At 46.2% G+C, this 16,744-nt stretch overlaps 2 protein-coding genes across 3 annotated transcripts; one reads left to right on the top strand and one right to left on the bottom strand.

The window, feature by feature from the left end:
- Nucleotides 1–7,976: 7,976 nt before the first annotated feature.
- On the top strand, nt 7,977–9,806 carry LOC125528147. Its single transcript, XM_048692655.1, has one exon. The coding sequence runs from the start codon at nt 8,217–8,219 to the stop codon at nt 9,117–9,119; it is 903 nt and encodes a 300-aa protein (XP_048548612.1). The 5' UTR covers nt 7,977–8,216; the 3' UTR covers nt 9,120–9,806.
- A 1,597-nt stretch (nt 9,807–11,403) lies between these two features.
- Nucleotides 11,404–13,051, bottom strand: LOC125528146 (biogenesis of lysosome-related organelles complex 1 subunit 1). Of its 2 annotated transcripts, none has more exons than XM_048692654.1 (3): nt 12,825–13,051; nt 12,525–12,730; nt 11,404–11,691 (listed from the first exon to the last, which is right to left on the bottom strand). In XM_048692654.1, the coding sequence occupies exons 1-3, from the start codon at nt 13,018–13,020 to the stop codon at nt 11,680–11,682; spliced, it is 414 nt and encodes a 137-aa protein (XP_048548611.1). In that variant the 5' UTR covers nt 13,021–13,051; the 3' UTR covers nt 11,404–11,679. The 2 variants fall into 2 exon arrangements, with proteins under 2 accessions (XP_048548611.1, XP_048548610.1); XM_048692653.1 differs by having other exon boundaries at nt 11,404–11,846; nt 12,825–13,049.
- Nucleotides 13,052–16,744: the final 3,693 nt, after the last annotated feature.

Genomic DNA, 16,744 nt, shown 5'->3' with positions numbered 1-16,744 from the left:
ACTCACATGGCATCCAAGGAGAGTCGCTGTCGCGACAAGAAGGTCATGAGGCTCTTTGGAGAGGATGTCTCTGGCGGTTCTGAGGATGACATCACACCAGAGGCTGCTTGGATGGCGAAGCAAGGTTTCAAGTGGACTAGTTCTGAGGAGGACATCGAGGAGACCGTCCCCGCCGCCGAGTCTGACGAGGAGCACGAGGAGCATTGGGATGATTTCTCTGCCTGAGCCACCCCTTGTGTTAGGTGTCCTCTCTGACTTTTTGGCGTCTCGATGCCAAAGGGGGAGAGAGTGTAGGGATTTGCGTGCTTGCGTGTCGTGTCGTCTTTGGTGTTTGCTTTGTCATTTGGACCTTGTTTGTTTTGGTTTAGTTTGCGCCCTTGAGACTTATCCTTCATATGGTGTAAGACATATGCACTCTATTCTATCCTAGTGAGCTTATGTTTGTGCTACTTGTTATGCTCGTATTTACTATCTTGTCTAGTGTTAGCCTTACTTTTGCAAGATATGCCTTGTCTCTATAATATAGGGGGAGCTTTGATCTTAGTATGTGTGTCGTGCAGTCCAAAGCACCCATCTAGTTGGCACACATCTAGGGGGAGCCATCTATATTCTAGAGAGGAGGGGTTTGCGATTGCTTAACCTTATTTCCTCTATGCAAATCCCGTATTGTCATCAATCCACCAAAAAGGGGGAGATTGTAAGGGCATATTTATCCCTAAGGTGTTTTGGTGATTGATGACAATGCTTTTGTGGACTAATCGTGTGCCTTGACTATCCCAAACGTTTCATCGCTAGGCACAAGACGGTTTGGTGCCCCTCGAAGACTGTTGAAGACGGCGTCTTTTCTATGTTTCTTTTTGGTGGATTTGAGTCGTAGGAAAGCTGTACTATTAAGAGGGGGTCCGCGTCGGAAAGGTTTGGGTGGAATCATCACGTAGACGTTTTCTTCCTTGTCCCCTCCTTTCCCCTGCACTTTGGAGCATCCTCCGTTGATCTGTTTTTCCCTTGTCCTGACTGCTGTTGGTGGGCTTGCGGTAGTACTGCTCCTTGTTGAGCGGTAGTACCGCAGGGCACCCGCGGTAGTACCACACTTCGGCGCGGTAGTACCGCAGGTGCCCACGGTAGTACCGCTCCTCTGGAGCCGCAGTACCGTGGCCCCCAGGCCAAGTACCGCTCCTTTGCGGTAGTAGGGGGATGTAATTTTTTACATCCGCGCCACTGCGGTAGTACCGCATTCATTGCGCGGTAGTACCGTACGCGGCCTGGAACAGCTGCCAGGCGGTAGTACCGCTCCTCTGCGGTAGTACTGTGTCGGATTTTTGCTTCTTCCGTTTACCAGCGGAAGTAGGCACGGATGTATCTTTATCCGCGCTCTTCCCAGGCTAGGGGTTTCCTGCCTTGCGGTAGTACCGCAAGGGGGAGCGATAGTACCGCGCCCGTGGCAGTACGCCCTCAGCTCTTGTGCTACAGGTCTGCCCTAGCTGTTGCTACTGTTGCGGTAGTACCGCGGGCCCGCATGGTAGTACCGCGTGGCCTTGCGGTAGTACCACTTGTCAGCAAGCGGAAGTACCGCGTGGCCCTGCGGTAGTACTGCTGGTCTGGGGCGGTAGTATCGCTGGTCGTGGGCTGGTAGGTGGATAACGGTTGGATTTTTGTCCTAAGCTATAAAAGGGGTGTCTTCTTCCTCTAGTTGACTACCTCTTCCAACCCTAAGCTCCATTGTTGCTCTAAGCTCCATTTTCGCCCGATCTCACTCCCTAGCCAATCAAACTTGTTGATTTTCTCGGGAGTGGTTGAGAAGGCCCCGATCTACACTTCCACCAAGAGAAATTTGATTTCCCCCACTAATCCCTTGCAGATCTTGTTACTCTTGGGTGTTTGAGCACCCTAGACGGTTGAGGTCACCGCGGAGCCATAGTCCATTGTGGTGAAGCTTCGTGGTGTCGTTGGGAGCCTCCAATTGATTTGTGGAGATTGCCCCAACCTTGTTTGTAAAGGTTCGGTCGCCACCTCCAAGGGCACCAATAGTGGAATCACGGCATCTCGCATTGTGTGAGGGCGTGAGGAGCATACGGTGGCCCTAGTGGCTTCTTGGGGAGTATTGTGCCTCCACACCACTCCAACGGAGACGTACTTCCCCTCAAAGGGAAGGAACTTCGGTAACACATCCTCATCTCCACCGGCTCCACTCTTGGTTATCTCGTGCCTTTACTTGTGCAAGCCTTTTTGTGATATATCTCTTGCTTGCTTGTGTTCCTATCTTTGTTGCATCATATAGGTTGCTCACCTAGTTGCATATCTAGACAACCTACTTTGATGCAAAGTTTAAATTGTTAAAGAAAAGCTAAAAATTGTTAGTTGCCTATTCACCCCCCCCCCCTCTAGTCAACCATATCGATCCTTTCAATGCGGTCCGATGAGTGTTGAAGCACGCGGCGGGTATCGTTATTTTCTGACCTTCACAGATGATTTAAGTATATATGGGTATATTTACTTAATGAAGCACAAGTCTGAAACATTTGAAAAGTTCAAAGAATTTCAGAGTGAAGTGGAGAATCATTGTAACAAGAAAATAAAGTTTCTATGATCTGATCGCGGAGGCGAATATTTGAGTTGCGAGTTTGGCCTTCATTTAAAACAATGTGGAATTGTTTCATAACTCACGCCACCTGAAACACCACTGAAGGAAATATGCCCTAGAGGCAATAATAAAATTGTTATTTATAATTCCTTATATCATGATAAATGTTTATTATTCATGCTAGAATTGTATTAACGGGAAACTTAGTACGTGTGTGAATACATAGACAAACAGAGTGTCACTAGTATGCCTCTACTTGACTAGCTCGTTAATCAAAGATGGTTAAGTTTCCTAACCATAGACATGAGTTGTCAATTTATGAACAGGATCACATCATTAGAGAATGATGTGATTGACTTGACCCATCCGTTAGCTTAGCACTATGATTGTTTAGTTTATTGCTATTGCTTTCTCCATAACTTATACATGTTCCTATGACTATGAGATTATGCAACTCTCGAATACCGGAGGAACTCTTAGTGTGCTATCAAACGTCACAACGTAACTGGGTGACTATAAAGATGCTCTACAGGTGTCTCCGATGATGTTTGTTGAGTTGGCATAGATCGAGATTAAGATTTGTCACTCCGTGTATCGGAGAGGTATCTCTGGGCCCTCTCGGTAATGCACATCACTATAAGCCTTGCAAGCAATGTGACTAATGAGTTAGTTACAAGGTGATGTATTACGGAACGAGTAAAGAGACTTGCCAGTAACGATATTGAACTAGATATAAATATACCGACGATCAAATCTCGGGCAAGTAACATACCGGTGGACAAAGGGAATTACGGATGTTGTCATAACGGTTTGACCGATAAAGATCTTCATAGAATATGTAGGAGCCAATATGGGCATCCAGGTTCCGCTATTGGTTATTGATCAGCGAGGTGTCTCGGTCATGTCTACATAGTTCTCGAACCTGTAGGGTCCGCACGCTTAATGTTCGTTGACGATATAGTCTTATATGAGTTATATATTTTGGTGACCGGATGTTATTCGAAGTCTCGGATAGATCACGGACATGATGTGGAGTCTCGAAATGGTTGAGACGTAAAGATCGATATATAGGACGATGATATTTGGACACCGGAAGTGTTTCGAGACGTACCGGGAAGGAATCGGGTCATCGGAAGGGGTTCTGGGCACCCGCGGACAAGTTATGGCCCTTATGGGCCAAAGAAGGGGACAGACCAGACCACAAGGGGCTGGTGCACCCCCTCCCTTGTTTGGCCAGCCCCTATGAAAGGAAAAGGGGAGGGCTAGCCCCTCCTGCCTTTCCCTCTCATGGGAGAAAGGAAAAGGGGGGGGGCGCCACCCTCCCCTGCCTTTCCTCGCACTCCAAATAAGGAAATGGGGACGCGGCTTGAGAGAGACCCCAAGTAGGATTCCTCCTACTTGGGCACCTCCTTTGGCTGCTCCTCCCTCCCTCCCACCTATATATATGTGGGAGGGGGCGCCTAGCACACAACAGACAATTACTTAGCCGTGTGTGGCGCCCCCATCCACTGTTTACTCCCTCGGTCATATTTTCGTAGTGCTTAGGCGAAGCCCTGCGGAGATCACTTCACCATCATCGTCATCATGTTGTTGTGCTGTCGGAACTCATCTACTACCTCTTCGTCTCGCTGGATCAAGAAGGCATAGGACGTCACCAAGCTGAACGTGTGCAGAACACGGAGGTGCCGTGCGTTCGGTACTTGATTGGTTGGAGCGTGAAGAAGTTCAACTACATCAACTGTGTTGTTAAACGCTTCCGCATACGGTCTACGAGGGTACGTAGACACACTCTCCCCCTCTCATTTCTATGCATCTTCATGAATAGATCTTGCGTGTGCGTAGAATTTTTTATTTTTCATCCAACGTTCGCCAACAGTCCCTCCTACCCCGCGCACGAAGACACCATGACCATGTGCCATGCACCCGCGTCGTCCTCATCTATCGTGGTCGTCGCGTGCTCTGAAGGGTCGTGCTAGAACCGGCAACCAGCAGTGCTACGACCAACGACCGGAAGCGATGCAAGCCATGACAGGGGGAGATGCGCCCACCGGCGGGGCGTGCTGCAACCGCCCACGAGGGAGCTGCAACCTGTGACGCGAAGGGCTATGATGGGTGCTCGGCGCCCGAGGGCGCTGGCACAAGCAACCATTTTTGCTAGGCTTCTCTTTCGGAAGCACATTTAATAGAAGGAAAATTTTGTGTAGGAAGGAAATATATTTTGAGATAAAAAGTAATATTCAATAGAGGTCAAATTTAGTAGCTTCAGAAATTTATGGGATTTGCCTAACAAAAACAATTATGCGATTTATACACATCATTTTGGGCTGTGCTCAAGAACAATACAAGACGGTATTCGTTTGTATTGTTCTTGAGCACAAAAATGAAAAATCCAAGGAATATTACGCAGTACCGTCCTATTTCTCTTTGTAATGTAATTTACAAAATTTGTTCAAAAGTGTTGGCAAATCGACTCAGGGAAATTCTGGATGATATAATATCAGAAGAACAGAGTGCGTTTGTGCCGGATAGACTTATCACTGATAATGTATTGACGGCTTACGAGTGCGTCCATGCAATGAAGAGAAAGAAAGGGAAGCAAGGATGATATGCTGTGAAGATTGATATGATGAAAGCGTATGACCGGGTGGAATGGTCATACTTACAAGGCATAATGATCCAGCTAGGCTTCCAGGAGGAGTGGGTGTCTCTTGTGATAAAGTGTGTATGTTCTGTAAGTTTCCAAATCAAGGTGAATGGAGAGCTCCTCCCTCTGTTTCATCCTTCCCGAGGTATTAGGCAAGGGGACCCGATTTCACCTTATTTATTCTTGTTGTGTGGAGAAGGTCTATCTTGCTTGCTGAAGAACTACGATGGGGGGTGGATTGATAGAGGAATTAAAGCGGGACTTAGGTCTCCGTGGATCTCACATCTGCTGTTCGCGGATGATTGCTTGGTTTTCATGAAAGCTGATTCGAGGAGTGCTAGCCGGTTGATTGAGATATTGGAGGTATTTAGTTTGGGGTCTGGCCAGCAAGCAAATAGGGTGAAAAGCTCGGTCTTTTTCAGCCCTAAGTGTGGAGCTTCTGTAAAATGGGGGTGCACAACATACTGAATATCCATAGAGAAGCTCTTTCCGAGAAATATCTTGGCCTCCCTACAGCCTCGGGACGACTCACAGAGCAGCATTTTATCCATATTGTTGAGAGGTCTGGGGGAGTGTGCAAGGTTGGTGTGAAAGATTACTTTCTTATGCGGCCAAGGAAGTGCTACTCAAAGCGGTGATCCAAGCTCTCCCCACCTATTCGATGAGTTGCTTCAAGTTGACGAAAGGGTTATGTAAAAAATTGATAGCAGTTATGGCCAAGTATTGGTGGGCTGGATCTCTTGATAAGCGAGGGATGCATTGGCAGTCGTGGGAGAAGATGTTCGTTTCCAAGTTCAGAGGCGGCATGGGTTTCCGGGACTTGCAATTATTCAACGATGCCATGCTGGCTAAACAGGCGTGGAGGCTTCTGATCAAGCCTGATAGCTTGTGTGCGAAAGTCCTAAAGGGACGCTATTACCCGGATGGGGATGTTTTGCAGGTTGGCTGCCCTGCGAGCTCATCGGCAACGTGGAAAGCTATATGCGTTGGCCGGGCTACCCTTAAAAAGGGATTGGTTCGAAGAATTGGGAATGGTATGACTACTGAAGTTTGGCACGACAATTGGATATCGGGTACTGTCTCCTTAAAACCGATTACACGGTTATCCGAGACTCCGGTTCAAATTGTGGCCGATCTGCTACAGGAAGAAACAGGTGACTGGAATGTTAACCTTGTTCAACGAATGTTTGTTGCACGGGATGCAAATGCTATCCTAAGTATGCCTCGGCCAAGCTCCGATGTTGAAGATTTTTGGGCATGGGAGGCTGAGAAAAATGGAGTGTTCTCAGTTAAGTCTGCTTATAGACTGCTGATGGATCACAAACTTGCTCAGTTGAATGAGCCAAGTACGTCCCAGTATGGGGAGGCGAGTTGGAAGGCTCTGTGGAGTCTGCGGGTTCAGCCCAAAATCCGAGTCTTCTGGTGGAGGGCCATGAAAATTTTTCTGCCATCTTCGGCGGAGCTTCATCGAAGACATGTGGGAGAATCTGGTCATTGCCCTATGTGTGGCAATTCAGAAGAAACATTAGACGCACTGACGGAATGTGATCATGCATTGCTTTTTTGGAAGGAAGCTGGGAACTTCTTCAATGTGAAGCTGCCTCGGCTATATCCCTTGACATGGAGGCAAGATCTGCTGGACCCTGCTTTTCTGAAGAAGGACCATGCTGGTTATTATTTCAGTGATGTGGGCAATCTGGAGCAATAGAAGCAAGTACACGCATGGTGAAGCTCAGTACCAGCCGCTTAAATTAATGGAGTTAATACATGAGCTAATTACTTCACTTGATATCCCACGAGGAGAGCCAGCTGGACGGAATGTGACCAAGGAGTTGTGGAAAGCACCTATGCAGGGCTGGGTTAAACTCAACTGCGATGGCGCGACTAACCAGGCGACTGGAGATACGGGGACTGGAGTGGTGGCTCGGGATGATCGGGGGTCCTTCTTATTTGCGAGATGCTCTAAATACCCAGCAAAGGAGGATCCTTTTATAGCCGAAATCCTAGCTTGCCAGGATGCAGTGAAGCTAGCTATGGATAGATTATTATCTCATGTGATCGTGGAGACAGATTGTCGGTCCATTTATAATATGTGGACTCAAGGAGATGACAGGTCTGTAGGAGGCCAAGTTTTTAAAGAGATGCGTACTTATCTCTCATCCTTTCAGGGATTTGATCTAGTTTTTGTGCATTGGGAGGCCAACTCTGTGGCTCACCAATGTGCTAGGCATTCACTCTCTTTACATAACTCTTGTACTATGGACGTAATCCCTGATTTCCTGATTGAGCATGTTCAATCAGAGATGATCCACTTGAATGAATAAATACGATGCAGTGGTTCTCAAAAAAAAGAACAATACTCCCTCCGGTCCTTTTTAGTTCGCATATAAGATTTGTCTAAAGTCAAGACTCATGAAGTTTGACCAACTTTATAAGAAAAAATATCAACATTCACAACGTGAAATCAATATTAGTAGATGCGTCATGACTTAAATTTTCATAACATATAACTTTGGCATAATAGATGCTAATATTTTTTTATATAAATATGGTCAAGCTTTATGAAGTTTGACTTCAGTCAATTTTTATATGCAGAGTAAAAAGGACTGGAGGGAGTACAAACTAAGATTGATTTTTGTACCACCGAATTTCCCTAAAGCAAAATTGGCAATGAATTTTCTTTCTGTGTTGCACATCCTATTTTCTTTCCGTGTTCGGCGTCCAGGTTTTTAACTGAAGAAATCCTATTTGTGGACTGAGAAACTGAAGACGTTCCATTTGTTCTTCAGTTAAAAACGAATGAGCGCGTGAGATTGCCACGGCCGAGCTTGAGTTGGATCCCAGTTCAATTCAGCCGGCGACAGTCCCAATCCGAGTTCGGCAAGAATTAGGAGCTCTCCGCTGAATAAATGGGCAGCGGCGGTGGGAGCAGCAGCTCCAATTCGATCTGCTCGCCCACCTTCCCGATCTCCAGACCTAGACACGCCATCGATGGCGGCGAAGGTGCTCCAGCTCCGTAGCGCCGACGGCAAGGTGCTCGTCGCTCCGGCGTGGGACTATCGCCCGACCGCCGCCCAAGCCCTCCCGCTGGAGATGCGGGTGCCCTCGCGCGCCCTCGAGAGGGTGCTCCAGTACTGGACCAAGCACAGCCTGGCCAAGGCCACCGGTGAGTCCCGGGAGTCCCTCGCCCGCTGGGACGCCGACTTCCAGCGCCGTCTCGAGGAAGACGGCCTCGCCAAGGAGGCCGCCGCAGCCGCCCAAGAACTCCGCCTCTACGGCGTCCACCATGGAGGGCGTCCCCGTCGCCACGCCACCACAGGCGCATCTGATGTCGCTGCTCCAGCCACCGCCACCCGTGCTGATCCCGTCCGTGCCTGGTGCCAACTCGTTCACCACCTCAAGGGTGTCAACCACGGAGAACCTAGCCCGGCGCCGACGGCGTCCATCGCTTTCCATGCCTCCGATATCGCCGTGGCCGCGCGCCCTGGGCCTGCCACCACCTTGCCGGCCGCTCCTGGTACTGAACCCGTTGGTGTCCGGTGCGCCATCCGTGCCCGTGGACGCCAGATGGCTGAAGACGAGGAGTCTGCTTGCCACCACCGCAAGCGCCCGACTTCCAAGGCTGCCAATGCTGCAGCGCCCGTGAAGAAGGTCTCTTGCCCCGTCGCTTCCAAGGCTTGCTCCTTCGTCGGCTCTACACCACTGCCTGCCCCTGCCACTGCTGTGAAGAAGATGACTCCAGCAGTTTCGACTTTGCGTGCAAGAAGGGGGATGGGGGAGCTCAGCTGCAAGGTTCCGAAGCAAAACCAATCGCCATTGCCTGTCACTACTGTTGCAGCACCAAGGAAGCAACCAATTCCTTGCTTGAGTCCAGTGGTATTACGCCCTTGCTAGTCTTTTACTTTCCTAAACCATTCACACATGAGTTTCATTTAGCTTTGCATCTCTAGGTTCTGCACTTAATCACCAAGATTTCTAGTGTTCTTTGAATCCCTTTCAGTCATTAGTAATTTTACAAAAGTGTCAGCACAGTCTCCATCTAGCTAGGCAGCAAAAACCTTGTTAAAATGTGTACGACATAGTTACACTACATCCACACCTGGTCCTAAGTTAAGGGTTTAAGTAAATAAAGGGCATTTTCAATAATCAAAGTGAAGCAGATGAGCCTAAAAAGGAAACTCATGTACTGCAATTCCGGCATGAGACAGAGCGTAAAACGCACTCGCTGCAAAATGCAAAACGCCCGTTTGCTACCCGGCTTGTAGCAGGAAAAAGGAGTAGAATTGAACTTTGTCGATACACACAGTAATCTTGTGAGCTGCCTAGTGTTTGGAGACTGTGCTGACTCTCTTGTAAACTTAATCTTGGCTGAATTGGAATCTTAGGCATTGGCGTCTTGGCGAGTTAAAGTTGCAGTTTCTGACGAGTAACATTGGTTAGTGAACTCTTGTGTGTGTGCGGGTGAAGCTTTGAGCTAAGCAGGTCCTCAATGTACCGACTATCAAGTCCTTGATGTGCAGACTACCAAGTCATACTGTAATCAGTTTCAGATATGTATGAATGAAAACTTGTTGGCCTGAATTTGTGCAAAGCATTTGAGTAACTTTCTGTATATATGTTTGTTGTATGCATCTATGACTTCTTAAATCATTGTGGTGCTCTAGTCAGAAAAGTGTGCAGTTGTGCTCTGCTAGGCAAGTCCAACGCAGAGGTTCTGATACTGCTGGAAGTGAAACCACCGACTTGTGCAATTTCAAGTAGAAAATAAACATCTAACTTGATCTGCACGGCATAAAGTACAATCTTTGCAAGATCATATAATTCATGAGATGGAACTTACAAGGTCTAAATGGACACCAAATCGAAGCGACACATACAAAATTTGTCCAACTAACCTGATGGAAAAGTGTGTCCATTTTAAGGTCCAATTTCAAGGCATTGCTTGGAATCGCTGGATCTGATTGGTCAATTTTAAGGTTGATCAAAATTCACTCTGTACTTGTGAAAATATGATGCAACTGATGGTATGTCACATGATAAACCAATTTAGACTGTCAATTCACTCCCCCAACATATCCTATCATCAGCAAGATCCTATGTAAATGTCATCCAGCAGTCCATTGTTTATCTACAATTCAGAGAACAAGGCGGTTTACTACGTTGTTGATCTCATTATCATTTGCCGTCTCCTTGCTCACCAAAAGACAATTCCCTGCTACTCTTGCATGGGTAATGTACATGGTGAAGCTTCTCCCATCGCTAGCTCTGCTGCATTTTTCTGCGATGGTGAAACATAAGACCGCGGTCTCAAGATCTTTCTGAACTTCTTTCAGGTCTCCAAAAAAATCGTTCTGAACTCTGACGTGCAGTTGTTTTTATTCCATCAAAACCTGCCTACTCTTGCTTCAAAATCTGCTCCGATAGCAACTGTTGAGATTGTGATCATGACAGGATGTTTAGTAGACTAGCAGTATAGCTTTCGTAGTTCCCGGACATTACTGTCAAGGCGCGATCCACCTGCATCACCGGTGGCCCTGGCCAGGATCGCTGTTCTATGCGCCGCCGATGACACACTTGCCGCGTCTATGGCAGCTGCAGACGATGAGGACACTGTAGATCAAACTGAGGCCTAACAGGGCGATGTAGCTCTATGAGAGGATGACCGACGAAACATGGAAGACAAAGCAGGGTCGATGCGGAACATGTATATCACTCAAATGACTACATTCCTTTGTGTTGCATTTTCACTTGAGTCGGGAGAAAATTTCAGAAAGCACGCTAAGGTTCACAAATCGTCCACAGACCATCGTATGTATAGCACCTTCCTGAAGTAGCAGCAGAAATCAAATATTTATGTGTTCCCATTCTTCACCATAAGTCCCAAGGGTTTGTACGATTCAGACAAACCAGTACTTGAGCATGGCCTCGAGTCCGGGCCGCTGTGATTCCCATGCAGTTGCGGCTTGCTATATACTCAATCCTGTGCTATATACTGTAGCACAAGCAACCCTCAATCCTGTGCTATATATGTTGTGCCTTGTGTGTGCACGCTCCCCAATGCCAAGCTTACAATAATTTATTACTCTCGGTGAGCATCAAGGCCCTTGTCTGATTTCTTATGGGATTCGTACCTTCTATTTACACTTAATCAGAAAATTTATGGACGAAATACCAGCAATTGATATCTTTCAGAATATATGTATATCATCAATATTCGAGAACTCGAGAATGCAAGGTAGCATTCCAGTACAAAAGTTGGTAGAGTTGGTTTTCTGAATGTGTACAAACACACCAGTTAATTGATTCTATACCAGAGAGATCACGACTGGAAAAAAATCCAACGAAGAAGATTACAGAACGAACACTTTGTAGCATCATAGTGACTGAGAAATATTACAGATGGCTACATTGATACCTTTACAGTCACAACCTATGATCTTCATCCAGTTTTCGGTCACGAAATTTCCTATATATATTAAAAAAAAAGGAAGAAACGCTCAATAGCATCATAGTTGCAGGCGCTGGACAAAATCATGACCGATGAATGTTACGAATGGCTGCATTTATACTTTTACAGTCAAAATCCATGATCTTCATCCAGTTTTCAAAGTCTCCAATTTCCTATAAAAACAATCATGAATGGATGTTTTAGAAATACCGAGTGCTCATAGCTGCGAAAGGAATTATGGGTTTGTTCAGCACTGCACCCTTCGATTCATTTGGTATCTAGTTATCATCTCGAGCCTAGTGTTATCCACTGATGAAAATTTTGGGGCAAAAGAGCCAACCAGATAAAAAGAACCTATTTATGGCATTTCACCTTTCTAGATTCGTGCACTAATCAGTTTAAGGGTAGGATTTGGATTTAGTGCAGGCAAAGGTTATGTAAGGAAAACATTACGAGATACTCCCTCTGATCCAAATTAATTTTGTTTAATTTGGATCGGAGGGAGTATCAGCTACATTAAATTTATGTCTATTAGAATCTGCTGAAGAACTGACGCAACGAATATCATGGGTAATGTCAAACAAAAGAATCATCGGCTCAAAACAGAAAAGAATCATATATAGGATTATAAAACATACCATGGCAAATCCATTTTGCGAATAATAATAATGTTACAACGGATATCATGGGTAATGAGAAACAAAACAATTGTGCATAAGAATACTACTAAAACATTGTGAATTAAGCAAATCTATTTCGTAACAATAATAATACGTAATAATAATGTCAAAACCTGCGTATTAAACAAGAACACGAGAGAGAGATGGAGGGCAGCAGCAGAGCACACACACCTTGAGGACCGAGTTGACCGCGTTGGTGGCGGCGAGCCACTGGTCGCTCTGCTTCCTGTACCGCGCGATGGTCCCGAGCAGCGCGCGGGCCTCGAGCTCGATGCGCTTCTCGTTGACGAAGAGCTCCTGCACCCCGCCGTCGACGGCCTCCACGAGATGACCGGCGACACGCGCCGCGCTCCGCAGGGCGTCCTTCTTCGCCCTCTCTGCGGCGCGTTGGGTGTGAGATAATTTAGCAAGAGAAGATTGGATTTGCTTGGCGGATTAGGAATTTTGAGTAGATCGTTGGTTGATTGTTACCGGTTTGTTGGCGCTGGCGGAGGGATTGGTGGTGGTGTTGCTGCATGATGTGGAGGAGCGCCGATTCCAGCTGCCCACCCGCCGCCGGCCCCGCCGCTGCTTTGGCTCCTTCCATCTTCTCCGATCTGAGCACTCTTTTTTTTCCTTTTCTTTTTTGAGACAACGGTCTGAGCTCTCGTCTTCCTCGTCCTGTCATCCGCCTGTACTCTCGGGCTCTCGGCCAGTTTGTTCTTTGCTACGGGCTACGGCCCATGTAACTATTTTTTGCGTTGGAATTTGGTTGTCTTTATATTCAACAAAAGCGCACCTGGCACAGTCCGCCATGAGGCTACCAACCAGGAATGGAGGTACGTTATGTGTCCAAGTCTCGGTCACTTGCAGCAAACAGGCTCGCTTAGCGCAAAGATAAGCCAGAAGATTAGAAAATCTAGAAACATGTTGAATACTAAAAGAGCTAAAACTAACAGACAGCCTGTCGACCTCCGGTAGCAGAGAAATCATTGTCTGAATGTGGTTAAATACTGAATGAAATAAACACGGTATAAAATATGATGATCCAAATTAATTGATGCAGCCTCTATACAATGTTGAGAGATCCGAATTAATCGACGCATCCTCTATACAATGTAAAATGAGCATTCTATAGATGTTGTATCAGTCAATTCGAATAGCAGGGGATATAAGATTTACGGAAATGTTAGCTGGTGAACGTTCCCCAAGAGCCAAGAGCCAGTGAACCACGATCGAACCGTAGGTCACTTTTGCACGAATCTTAAAGCTTTGCCAGGTGCCATGTTAGTTTGTCCGAACAGTTTGATGGGAACGTGGTTTGGAGCGAACTCCCTCGTCACCCACCACCCGCACAACACGCTATCTCTCTCAAATGGCAGAGAACAAGAGGAAATCATCTCAAATAAATTGCAGCGGATAACTAGCTTGGTTTACAAGGACGCAACCCAAAGTCCCAAACCATGAAACTTGTGAACCTAGGTAGAATCACAAGAGAGAACCACAAGGATCCTATATGAATTGAGAACAGGCCCTCCAATCCACACACACGAGATAACACTCAACGATACTAGTGCTCACAGCACACCACAACCTCACCGGCTGTCTACAAACATAAACTCAGAAATTTCATCCCCCTTCACATGGAACAGCTGGGGAGTACTTATACTTGAAGCACCTACTAGTTGGGTGTGAAAACAACTCAAAATAAAGGGTAAATTCGTGAGCCCCAAGCTGCAGCAGGACCAAACTTGTTGAGCCTCGCGCTATAATTAATTTCTGGACAACTTGCATGGAAACTTACATAACTTTTCACTCAAGACCTCAAATGATGCATTTTTTAAATGAAAGATGACTTCAAAGACCGGATCCGGCTTGCCTGCTCCCTTCCCATGCTCCCATCCGTGCTCCCACTCCATCCTACGGCTGCCTTTTTCTCTTTTTTCTTTCTAATCTAATTATCTCCCCCCTGATTTTAAGAGGATGGGGCCGGGCCTTATTTTGTTCCAATCAAATCATGCCACGTATGCGGGAGCACGGATGGGCGCACGCCGAGGGAGCAGGCAAGTCTCGTCCTCAAAGACCATCTTTTCCAGCCTCTAAAATGTGCTAGACCGTTCTAGAATTAATTAGGTTTAGGTGGGAAGTTGTAGCTGGAAATCTGATGTGTCATTTCTCCCAAATAGGCACCGGAAGCTTCCCTACTAAGATAATGATTTTGCCCATGTCTTTCTTTGGCCGCTCTAATGGTTTAACATTTCTGCTAGCATGAACCTCAATCTTTGATGCCTTGGTCATGATCTGGTCCACATCAGCCTGTCAGTTTCTTCTCCCCATTTCCCCCTTCTCATTGTTTTGCTCTCTCGGACGCAGCGATTCCGCTGAGCGGCGGCGGCGCATTCCCGCAAAGTGAGGTTCTTGTCGGTGAAGATTTCGTCCACCACGGGAAGAGCTTCTGCTAGCATTGAGGTGCGTCCGTAGGTCGCCGAGGTGCCCGCGCGCGACTGATTTTCGTTCACTGTGGTGTTTTTGTTGGGTAATCGCGATGTTTGTCCATGATGAAAGAATCGAGGCCATGGCAGAAGGGATGGAGAAGGTGCCACAGGGGGATTGCTGTCGGGGTAGGGGTTGAGTAGGGGTCTACCCCCGTGGTCTTTTGGGTTGCGTCGTCCTTTGTGTTGTGGTGGCTGCTGCCATGCGCCGTTGTCAATTTGACATCAGCAGCGTCTGGGTTTCTGTCACGACACATTTTGTATTCAATTTTGGATGGTGGCATTTTCAGTGGTTTTCGGCATAGATCTGCTTCTAGGGGTGGCATTTTTAGAGGGTTTGAAAACTCGGTTGGTTTTTTTGGGGGGGGGGTATTTTGAGGTTTGACATTCTAAAGGGTTGGAGTCTCCAATGGCATCTTGATACGTCTCCAACGTATCTATAATATTTTATTGATTCATGCTATTATATTACCATTCTTACATACTTCTAATACAATTTTATATCATTTTTGGGAACTAACCTATTAACCCAGTGCCTAGTGCCAGTTGCTGTTTTTTGCTTGTTTTTTGTTTTCTAGAAAATCTGTACCAAATGGAGTCCAAACGCTAAGAAACTTTTTGAGGATTTTTTTCTGGACATAAGAGACCCTGGAAGCTTCGGAAGGAGACCAGACGCGAAGCAGGGAGACGACATGGCAACAAGGCGTGCATGTTACCTTGTGGGCCCCACATGGCTCCGTCTGACCTAATTCCACTTTTATAAATTCTCAAATATTGGGAAAACCCCAGAGAACCAACCGAAACAATTTTTCGCTGCCGCAAGCTTCTGTTCTTCCGTGATCCCATCTGGAGACCTTTTCTAGTACTTTGCCGGAGGGGGAATCGATGATAGAGGTCTTCTACATCAACCTTGCTGCCTTTCGATGATGTGTGAGTATTTCACCACAGACCTACGGGTCCATATCTAGTAGCTAGATGGCTTCTTCTCTCTCTTTGATCTTCAATAAAAATGTTCTCCATGATTTCCATGGAGTTCTATCCGATTTAATCTTCTTTTGTGGTGTGTTTATTGGGATCCGATGAATTGTGGGTTTATGATCAGATTATTCATTGAAAGTAATTGGGTCTTTTCTGAACTTTAATATGCATGATTGTTATAGCTTTGTGTTTTTCTCTAATCTATCCGTTTGGTTTGGCTAACTATATTGATTTATCTTCAGCGGGAGAGGTGCTTTGTAGTGGGTTCAATCTTGCGGTGTCCTCACCCAGTGGCAGTAGGGATAGTGAGGCATGATTTTGTATTGTTACCATTAAGGGTAAAACGACAGGGTTTAATCATATTGCTTGGTTTTACTCTGTCTTCATCATGTCATCTTGCTTAAAGCGTTACTCTGCTTGTCATAAACTTAATACCATAGATGCATGCATGAGTCGGTCGATTTGTGGAGTAATAGTAGTAGATGCAAGAAGGAGTCGGTTTACTTGTCACAGACGTGATGCCTCCATGAATAACATCATAATGGTATGTGCTTATCTATCAATTTCCCAATAGTAATTTGTCTACCCATCATATGCTATGTTCGAGAGAGAAGCCTCTAGTGAAAACTATGGCCCCAGGGTCTACTTTAATCATACTATTAAACAACAAATTGCCTTGCTGCAATTTATTTTCATTTATTTTGCTTTTCAATTTATCTATCTACCACTACCGGATTTGATCCTTACAAGTAACTAGTTCAAGGGGATTGCCAACCCTCTTGTTCGCGTTGGATGCAAGTATTTTCTCTTGTGTGCGAGGTGTATTCACTAGGGTTTGCGCGGTTCTCCTATTGTTTCGGTAACCTTGGTTCTCACTGAGGGAAATACTTACCAGCTACTATATTGCTTTACCCTTCCTCTTCGGGGGAAATCCCAACACGG

Source organism: Triticum urartu, unplaced genomic scaffold (genome assembly GCF_003073215.2).
Source record: "Triticum urartu cultivar G1812 unplaced genomic scaffold, Tu2.1 TuUngrouped_contig_467, whole genome shotgun sequence".
Classification (NCBI taxonomy): Eukaryota; Viridiplantae; Streptophyta; class Magnoliopsida; order Poales; family Poaceae; genus Triticum; species Triticum urartu.
Note: the sequence above shows the minus strand (reverse complement) of the source record. Positions and strands in the feature narration are given on the sequence as shown.

Coding starts and splice junctions, on each gene's coding strand:
- LOC125528147 (XM_048692655.1), top strand. CDS start 8,217: ATGGCGGCGAAGGTGCTCCAGCTCCGTAGCGCCGACGGCAAGGTGCTC.
- LOC125528146 (XM_048692653.1), bottom strand. CDS start 13,020: ATGACAGGACGAGGAAGACGAGAGCTCAGACCGTTGTCTCAAAAAAGA. Junction 12,731..12,824: donor CCGCCAGCGCCAACAAACCG/GTAACAATCAAC, acceptor AACGCGCCGCAG/AGAGGGCGAAGAAGGACGCC. Junction 11,847..12,524: donor CGGTCAACTCGGTCCTCAAG/GTGTGTGTGCTC, acceptor TTGTTTTTATAG/GAAATTGGAGACTTTGAAAA.